The sequence below is a fragment of the Engraulis encrasicolus genome, chromosome 4 (genome assembly GCF_034702125.1).
Source record: "Engraulis encrasicolus isolate BLACKSEA-1 chromosome 4, IST_EnEncr_1.0, whole genome shotgun sequence".
Lineage (NCBI taxonomy): Eukaryota > Metazoa > Chordata > Actinopteri > Clupeiformes > Engraulidae > Engraulis > Engraulis encrasicolus.
The window spans coordinates 5,923,067-5,933,772 of record NC_085860.1 but is presented as its reverse complement, the minus strand read 5'-3'; the positions used below and the strand labels follow the sequence as shown (position 1 = coordinate 5,933,772).

Sequence of the window (10,706 nt, the reverse complement as noted above, 5' to 3'; positions counted from 1 at the left end):
AGAGAGATAGAAAAAGAGGCCTCACTCAGTGTAGCAGTGATATGAGTAGTTTATGGGAGTGAGATTGAAAGAATTTGCTCTGGGAACGCATACAGGACACAAAGGGGAGACAGAAGGAACTGAGCACACGCCAAGGGCATTGGTGGCAGCTGCAAAAGCGCACAGTGCACAGTTACCCTCTCAAATGCTACATTACAGTCACCATCCACCCCATTCACTCACTGCATTGGACTGCTCGCAGTGATTTTACAGATATTCAAATGGCAACTAGTAGTAGACCGGAATAGCAGAGCTGTTGCAATATTAAACTGGTGCTTTAAAAATGTAGGTGTCATTTGTGATACTATTCCGAAATACACTAGAGATCTGGAAATATGTACAGTCAGGGGCGCTGCCAGAAATTTTGGGCCCCATGAAAATTTTGAATTTTGGGCCCCCTTAAGGGCCATTTTCTGTGCTGTCAGTGCTTGGGCCCTTAGAATCTGTATCACTTTCCCCCTCCTAGCGGCACCCATGTGTACAGTAGTCTACTATATGGCCCTTTTTGCTATGGGTGACTATTTTTAAGTACCACCAGGGTTCAACAAGTTGTTTACTTTACAGTGGTCAACATAGATCTTCCTGACAAGCCCATAAAAAGCTTTATCTCAAAGTATCCTAATTCTTTTTTCTCCCCCCCCCCTCCTCTTTTTCTTCTCTTGCACAGCCTGCTCCCACTCACACCGATTCCCAAAGAGTCGACAACCATCCAATGAATTATGAATGTTGAACAAGATGACATCGTCCCCACAGCAGCAGACCATGAGAGGTCCTAGGTGGAACCGGGCTCTGTCGGACCCGCTGTTCGTACTGCTGCTCTTCCTCCAGCTGCTGGTGGTGGCGGGGTTGGTGCGTGCCCAGACCTGCCCGTCTGTCTGCTCCTGCAGCAACCAGTTCAGCAAGGTGATCTGCACGCGGCGAGGGCTGCGGGACGTGCCCGATGGCATCTCCACCAACACGCGCTACCTGAACCTGCAGGAGAACCTCATCCAGGTGATCAAGGTGGACAGCTTCAAGCACCTGCGGCACCTGGAGATACTGCAGCTCAGCAAGAACCAGATCCGCAGCATCGAACTCGGGGCGTTCAATGGCCTGTCCAGTCTCAACACCCTGGAGCTATTTGACAACCGGCTCACCACCATCCCCAACGGGGCCTTCGAGTATCTGTCAAAGCTCAAGGACCTCTGGCTTCGCAACAACCCCATCGAGAGCATCTCGTCCAATGCCTTCAACCGTGTTCCCTCGCTACGGCGTCTGGACCTCGGGGAGCTGCGCCGGCTCTCCTACATCTCGGACACGGCCTTCGAGGGCCTCAGCAACTTGCGTTACCTGAACTTGGGCATGTGCAACCTGAAGGAGATCCCCAACCTGCACCCAATGGTGCGGCTGAGCGAGCTGGAGATGTCGGGCAACCAGCTCACAGTTGTCAAACCGGGCTCCTTCAAGGGCCTGGTGCACCTGCAGAAGCTGTGGATGATGCACGCCCAGGTGCAGATCATCGAGAGGAATGCGTTTGACGACCTGCAGTCTCTGGTGGAGCTCAACCTAGCCCACAACAACCTCACCCTGCTGCCCCATGACCTCTTCACACCCCTGCACCACCTGGAGAGGGTGCAGCTGCACCACAACCCCTGGAACTGCAACTGTGACATCCTATGGCTCAGCTGGTGGCTGAAAGAGATGGTGCCGGGCAACACCAGCTGCTGTGCCCGCTGCAACAACCCGCCAAGTTTTCGAGGGCGCTACATCGGAGAGCTGGACCAGAGCAGCTTCCACTGCTATGCGCCGGTGATCGTGGAGCCCCCGGCTGACCTAAACGTGACAGAGGGCATGGCGGCGGAGCTGAAGTGCCGGGCCAGCTCACTAACCTCTGTCAGCTGGATCACGCCAAACGGCTCCATTGTGACGCATGGCAACTACCAAGTGCGCATCTCTGTGCTGAACGATGGCACGCTCAACTTCACCAACGTTACCATGCAGGACACGGGCACCTACACGTGCATGGTCAGTAACTCAGTCGGCAACATCACCGCCTCGGCTACCCTCAATGTGTCCTCCACCGAGACCAGCACCTTCACTTACTTCACCACGGTCACGGTGGAGACCCTGGAGGACGGGCACACCACTGTACCGCAGAGGGTCGGCCCCACACCTTCCTCCGGCATCTGGGAGACCTCCACCCTGGCCTCCACCACCACCACCACCACCACCTCGGCGGCCAGACTTCCGCAGTCTACCAAGTCAACTGAGCGGCCCTACACCATCCCCGTCACCACGCTGGGAGAGGGCCCCTTCAACGGGCTGGACGAGGTGATGAAGACCACCAAGATCATCATCGGCTGTTTCGTGGCCATCACCCTCATGGCCGCTGTCATGCTCATCATCTTCTACAAGATGCGCAAGCAGCACCACCAGCAGAACCACCACGCCCCGGCCCGCAGCATCGAGATCATCACGGTGGATGAGGACTGCGTGCCCAGCGGCCAGGTCATGGAGCGCCACCTGGCCCTCGCACAGCTGGAGCACGAGCACCTCAACCACTACAACTCCAACTTCAAAACCCCCTACAACCACGTGTCCACCATTAACTCCATACACAGCTCAGCGCATGAACCTTTGCTAATCCGTGCAGGCTCCAAAGACAATGTACAAGAGACCCAGATCTGAACTTGTTTTCATAATAATGACAGGACTCAAAATGGACTCGACGAGAGGAATATTGAAACTATTGACTTCTAAAGGAGGATGGCAAAAAAAAATAGTATTACAAACTGGATGGACAGTATCTAAGTAGGCAATGATGGATACACACTGACATTGGGAACTAGGGTATGTCAACTGTTTCAAAAGTGTCTTTACAAAACAGAAGTTATTTATTTAAGAAAAAAAATCTATTGTGGTTTAATTGAGAAAAAATGTATCTTGCAATTATTTTTTCAGCACTTATATCTTCATGTTTTGCGTTCTTAATTGTCCTTTTATTTGGATTGTAATAAGGGTGGTTGGTTTACTAATATGCCTCTAAACTCTGTGTTAATCTCATTGACACCATTCTCTTGATGAATCGAGGCCCAAAGCAACCTCCCAAATAAGACATGATTCATCTTGCACCCTGCTGCCTCTCGTCTTGCACTGTCCAGAGAGTCGTGCTTCGTTGCTACACTTTAGTCACCACATGCCATTTCCAAAGCTGCTTCCCTCCTCCAGATTACCAGTTTCAAATCTCTACGGTCCATCTTTTGATTGAAAAATCTAGATTGTTTTTCTTCCCTTTTGATAAATATGGAGCCAAGCGCTGTGTGACGTACGCAGTTATAACATAGAATCCAATCTGGACTGCCAATGAAATACGTCAGAAACAGGTACGTAATAAAGTTCTAAGATGCAAAGTGATCCATATTCTCCCATTCATGAAAAGGCTAGAGATTGAAAAGACGTTAAAAGTAGGGCAACACATTAAAGGGTACATAGAGCAAAGGCAGGAGGTAAAGAGGGCCAATGTCAAGGAATTTCTTATAGTTCGTTGAGGCTGAACACACACGCATGATTACAATATCAAAAAGATAGACGTGAAAATAACACTGATGCAATAGTTTCATGCACAATCCCATACAGACTGCCTTGAAGCTGCCTGCGTTCCAACACTAAGCCTGATGACAGTCATAGTGTCACTGATGCCCTTCTTTAATGAATCACGCACGCACGCGTGTAGACACACACACACACAGGGCCGCTGACAGCTTTGGCTGAGCCCAGGACAGTATCATCTTAAAGGGTCCCCCACCCAATGCATTTAATGTTAATGAGTAACCAATTATGGGCACCCTTGTCGGCTTCCCTGCACACACACACACGCACGCACGCACGCACGCACTCACACACACACACACACACACACACACACACACACACACACACACACACACACACACACACACACACACACACACACACACACACACACACACACACACACACACACACACACACACACACACAGTCTCAGTGCCCTAGTCTGGCCCCATCTGACAAACCCCAGCTCACTCTGCTCTGAGCTGTGTTGCCCCACGCCACTGCAGATGTGCTGGCAAATTACCTTCCAAAAATACTCTCCCAGCATCCATCAGGACCGTTTTGCAGATACCCCCGCCTACCCACAATCCCTCACCCACCCTAACCGAAGCCACCAAAACCCCATCACCAGCCCCCCTACACACACACACACACACACACACACACACACACACACACACACACACACACACACACACACACACACACACACACACACACACACACACACACACACACACACACACACACACACACACACACACACACAAACACTCACAAAATGCTACCCCCACCCGAAGTGGCTCCAAAACGCATTGCCTCTCATCTGTCTGAAACAATCACCTCACCCACATTTCGTTCAGGCTTGCTTGCTAGCCTCCACAGTACAGCAGTGTCCTCTTGCCAGCCTCCCCAGTTGTCGGGCCCCCATGCACCAGAGACTGGGGCGAGGGGTACGAGACACCCTGCCAAGGAGATGAGCCTCAGGACTTGGCAGGTAGTCCAGTTTGCTAAGCAGATGTCAAGGTTTTTTTCTTCCTTTTTTTCTCCCTGTAACATCTTACTTATTGGCCACTCAGAATATTTCTTCCCTTTCTTGTTTTTTTTTTCTTTCTGGAAAAAGATTGTCCTGAGACTAACTGGCAGATGTACCGTCACACAAAAATATCCTGGGGAATTTCGAAAAGCCTTGAAAAATGATGCAAAATGGGGAATCGTGTAGCTGCAATGTTCTTTTTCCAAGCAGAGAGAAAATGTCATCCCCTAGAGGTCTGTTCACTCTGCAGTCCAATGGTCCAAGACTTCTATTGTTTATTGTTTGTTGGTGTTTGTAATCAAATGTCCTTGATTCATCACAATTTTTTAGTTCCCAACCAGGTTTAAACGGCAATTCATAATCCATCATTTTGTGTTTTAAAACAAGTAAAAGTACCTCATTACAATGATAACAAAACAAGGAGAAACTGACTGTTACAGTTACCATGGAAACAAATGACCTTGCACAGAGAAATGGGAGTTATGTTGTATGCAGTCCCCAAAAGGCCCATGATTGGAACACCTGTGGAGGAGAGATGTGCTAATTCTGTTCGTTTATAGACATTTCAATGTCTCTCTTTTTTACTGTCATTGTGTTCTAGATTAATTTGTCTTTTCAAATCAGTGAAAGGTTATGTATTGCTGTATTAAGTTCCCCTCATGGGTCAAGTCTTTTTCAACCATGATGACTGTATTTCTTATTCTGTATTTACAAGTCTGTCTGTATCAGCAGTGAATCTTGCGTTATGGACACAGATTGTGTTTTTCCACAAAAGTATTCTATAGAAACTCAGAACTTTATAACGCTCATTCTCAATACAGCAAGTGGCCAAATCATATCTTCCCCTCTCAAATTATTCAGATGAACACGGTGTCAATCAGTATATCCATTTAACAGTGATTTGAACTGGTGAAACACAGACACTAAAGCAATTCCACAACAGAAAACACAAAAGCAGTGAAAACCATCATCTCTATGGCACTCAAGACCATGACCAACCATCCTGACATGGAGTTTAGATCCGTAGTAAACCTTTGTAGTGTCTTTATGAATTTTGTTTGGATTGCATCTGACTCATTCATGGGACGACACTGGATTGGATTGGTCTATCCAGGCACCTCAGTCGACCTCAGAGGGTTTTCAATTACCTTTGCTCCCGTCAATGGTCTCCATTTTGGTATTTCTTTTTCTTTTTTCTTTTTTTTTTAAAGAGTTCAGCTGTGAATTCTAGTGATTGCTTCACCTTCTGTCCAAGTGCTTCTTGTGAGCATCTGTGTGTTTGGGGTGGGGAGAAAGGGATTAGAGTTATTATTTATTTTTATTTTGTTTTCTTTTATTTTGTTTTTCTTTTATTTTGTTTCTTTCCACGTCATTCTTTTTCTTGTCAGAGAGGGAATGCTGTTCTAGTGGTAGATTTGTATAAAATACATTTTGAGAATAAAATTGAAAAAAAAAATACAAACAAATAAAAAAAACGAAAACATTTTTATTTTGATTTTACATGTGCCAACCTCTTCAGAAAATGGATATGTAAAACATGCTGTAAAAGACAAAGAAGGTGATTTTCATGTACACATACTTTCATGACCTTTAAAGAAAAAGACAGATGAAAATCAATTATAGAAACCAGAGTTTGTAGTTCATACACAAAAATAAGGTTACAAATAAACTATTGTTGTTTTTTCTGTATGGTCTTGTTATTATTACCCATTCTGTGATTGTGTATTATAAGGTTTCCTGATTTCATACGTATACAGTATGTGCAATAAGTCACTGCCAACACATTTTCCATGTGTGGTATAAATGATATAAAAATGATTCCCATGCATTTGAAAGGGCATGGCCATGATATCGTTGACTGCTATGATTAATTTTGTGTAAATGGTTGGCCAAGCGTTTTCAGGCTGTTTCCGTTCTGTGCCAGAGAGATGAAGGAAGGAAGACTTGTCTGTCATTTTGATGTATGTAGAAGAGCTGGTGAGTATGACTGTAGCCGTTACACAAACACACAGGATCACACAGCCCGAGCTGTTATTTGGCTGTCACATCCATCAAGTCCTCTGAGGCATGGAAGGAAGAGTATGGCAATTCAGATCCACACTGTTGAGGCTCACTGACCTCATACTCCTTTTTTGTTCTTCTGATTTTTAATCAGGCGTAGGGCATTGCAAAGAATTGCAGAGTGGAGAGCGTCATGTTGATCTGCCCTGCAGGTCAATGAAGCATACAACTCCATGCATAATTAGAGAGTTTGGTTTGAAATATTCAGAACAGTTCATATTTGTTTAGAAAATAGTTCAGATGCAAAAACCCCTAACTCCATTTCTGAAGACCTGCACTTCTATATTTTTAGAGAACCCCGTTGTTGGTTTGGTTTGCATTCATGTACTTGATAATACATATAAATAGTTATATTACATAAATACAATTTAAAAAATATATGCATTTTTGATGGCTTTGTATAAAATAAAAATGAATTAAGATTATTTTCTGAAAAGGCACTTTGCATCTGGTTTTGCATCTGAACTCTTCAAATATTCCAGAAGTGGGGGTGCAAATGGAACAGCGTGATAACAAGCCTAGCCTATGTGGGCAGCATTGCACATGCAAATTGCACACAAGATCAGGGCCAGCCTGGGTAATCCCCCCCCCCCACACACACACACACACTTATTGCCTTTCTCCATCTTTAGTGTCTTGTCCGAATAAAGGCTAACCCACCCTCAACAAAAATATATTTTAAAAATTCAAAATATAAAGCAAGGGCTTTCAAAAGTGATATTTTCTCATCATTGCTGTTGCCAAAATAAAACATTGCGTGATGCAGGCCAAATTACTACATCACAATCTATGGCCTACTTCACAGATCAGACAACCAGCCAGGCGTGTGCTGTCTAATACATTCTGGTGACTTCACACATAGCACGGAGGCAGAGCTGAGTCATTGGGTAAAATTGCTAACCCTGACTTTCCTGCTCACTCATTAAAACAAGCACAGCTGTGCAGGCATAAGTGTAAACACAGGCGATCCTACAATGACTGGCACACCCGACAGCACCCCCTCCCGTGCACCGCCCCTTGCGAAAAAAGATTGTAAAATTGGTGAAAGAATGCATAAAGATGCTGATAAAAATTGCAATCATGTGGTAATAGCACAGAAATAACATGTTAATAGCCCTAAATTGCGGATTTCGCAATGTAATCAGGGGCGGAGTTTCACAATGGTGCCACCCCCTCCCAGTTGCCGCCATGTGTATATAGTAGGCCGGTCTTTTATATTTTCAAGTGTTCAAGTATGAGCCACATGTAATGAGGGCTCTGGTATAAACTACTCAGTGAAGTCAAAAGTATTAGAGAAAACATATGATACAGCTTTTATTTTATAAAATCCATGATTGACAACTCTAGATATTGTACAGCTTGTTTCGGGTTAGTTTACTATGACTGTGGAAACAAATGGATGGACAGCCTTTCATGACATGTCCTACTGGATATAAACTAGACTAGTGAGTGCTATGTGTGCATGCTTTTTTAATGTAACATAAATTAACACAGGGGTTTGTATAGGCATAGAAGAGACGAGACGAGAAGAGAAGAGAAGGAACTTGTGACAGAGGAAAAAAGGAATGCCAACAATGCCTCATCAACGCTGCTTATTTCCTGGTGAGTGGAAAGCAGACGTCTTACCAAGGCGCTGTTAGATGCTATCAGCTCTGTGTTGATAAAGGGCATAGTAATTAGTATTTAGGAGAGAGTGGCAATGAGTATCTCCATATGCACACACCTCCAGATGAAAAACAGATGAACCGGAGAGAATGTGCCTTCAAGATACCTGGTATAGATCATATACTGTGCAAATCAATCTCATGTATGCACATTTCACGTATTGTATTGTATTATATTATATTATATTATATTATATTATATTATATTATATTATATTATGTTATGTTATATTATATTATATGATTTTAGGCCTATATTATATGAAGACCCTGCTCATAATACAGCACTGCTCATAATAAGGCACTTAAATAAGCTGTAGATTATCAGCATCATGCTTGGTTGTGCTGGTCTGAAGACTCTGTTAATACAGTAGGGCATACTCGGTAGACAGGCAATTATTATGTGTATGTGTATTGTATGTGTGCATATTTTTCACATTTTGCATGTTATGTAGTCTATCAGTTACCATACATTATATTACACTATATTATATTCTGTTCTACTACCAACAGCATGTTCATAATAGCTGCATTGAGTGCATGACTGCAAATGGCTCTTGATTGACGTGTCAGCATCATGCTTGTGACTGGGCTGTGAGGGCCGGCCTGTGCCTGCCTGCCTGTCATGCATGGGGGCACACTGGGGGCTGTTCAGACCCTCATCTCACCCCAGTCACAACTGCTGATCCTCTCCTTTTACAATACATGTCACATCTCACCTGTGCCTGTCTGGTTGCGCCCCCTTGGAGAACCATGAAATATACATTGGAGGTGAACAGGATTGTGGAATGAGGAAGATGAGGGGGAAGATGAGGAGGAGGGAGAGGAGGGAGATTGCCCACCTGCACGGCAGCTGCATCCACCCTCAAGACTCAGCGTGGAGCTGCAGGATCAGCCCAGAAATACATTTTCGATATAGCAGGCTAGGCCTGGGGCTGTATGCGACAAACAACCTTAAAGATCGGTTCTTGTTATGGAATGATCAATAAGGATTCTGCAGAAAGAGAATTCAACATTCATGCAGTGAAGTCATGCTATTTTCTTTTTCTAAAACAACGAGAGAGGGGGTGGGGAGCTGCCTGCACGCACGCACGCACGCATGTACACACACACACACACACACACACACACACACACACACACACACACACACACACACACACACACACACACACACACACACACACACACACACACACACACTCCCCAAGTCACATGTGTGGTAAGAGCATTCACTACGCTAAACCACAGCCCTGGTTGCCGTAGTGGTCATAGAACAACAACAAAAACATGACTCAATCTGCTGTGAAAGAAAAGCTTGCAAACACTATTAAATATAGGCCTAGTGTTGGTATGGCATCGTAGATATATGGTTCATCATAGCATAGTATGGTTTAGTATAGTATAAGCATAGAATAGTATAGTATAGTATAGTATAGTATAGTATAGTATAGTATAGTATAGTATAATATGACAAAGTAGGCTAGGATAGTCTTTATTATGCTATTGTATGGTACATACAAGCGTGAAATAATGTATTCTCCTCCCGAGAGTGGTTCACCTACGGTATGACAACAAAATAAGGGTTTCTGCACATTATTCAGAGGTAAGATATGTCCTTCCGACTAATGTGTGACTAATCATGTGAAATTGGAAACAAATATATATAAAAAAAACAGGTGTCTAAAAATGAGGGGCCGAGAAAAACATTGAAAAACAGAATTATTTTGCCATTTCTTTTTCTGACGTTCGTAATGCTACACCAGCTACCACATCCAGGAAATGTCAGACTCAAACGCCAGAAGTTTTTGAATTCACATGTCTCCATTCTGACAATTATTTTCTATCTTGTGTCACATACTGAAGGTAAAAGCAAAAACGACAGATGCTGTTTATTTCACAGCTAAGCCATTCAAAGCACAAATACCATAAGACTGGCGTAAAGACAGTAATGAGACACTATTAACCTTTGCAATGTTATTTTTTGCCAAGAAGATAAATTAGCACCTACTCACAGCTATGAGTAATAATAATCATGGGGAGAAAAAGATGCATTGTATTACCACAGTATTGGCAGAGTCTGTTATTTTGCTGCCAGACAGGAGAGGGGAGGTGATTAATGAGAGACACATAAAGAAGTCAAAGAAAAAGGAACAACTAAACAATACATCATCACACATACAAATAACCTAGGTCACAAGGAGCTTTCATCGTGGCATATTAATTGGGAAATAGCCATTTGCTAAATGTTAATGTCTTTAGCCTCGACCCAATTCTGATATACAGTATGTAGTGTACAGTAAGTAAATGTTGAGCTTAGTGTTTAGTGTTGA

General features: G+C 44.1%; 1 protein-coding gene across 1 annotated transcript; it reads left to right on the top strand.

Moving 5' to 3' along the window:
* Positions 1 to 762: 762 nt before the first annotated feature.
* On the top strand, positions 763 to 2,706 carry lrrc4ca (leucine rich repeat containing 4C, genome duplicate a). Its single transcript, XM_063195976.1, has one exon. The coding sequence runs from the start codon at positions 763 to 765 to the stop codon at positions 2,704 to 2,706; it is 1,944 nt and encodes a 647-aa protein (XP_063052046.1).
* Positions 2,707 to 10,706: the final 8,000 nt, after the last annotated feature.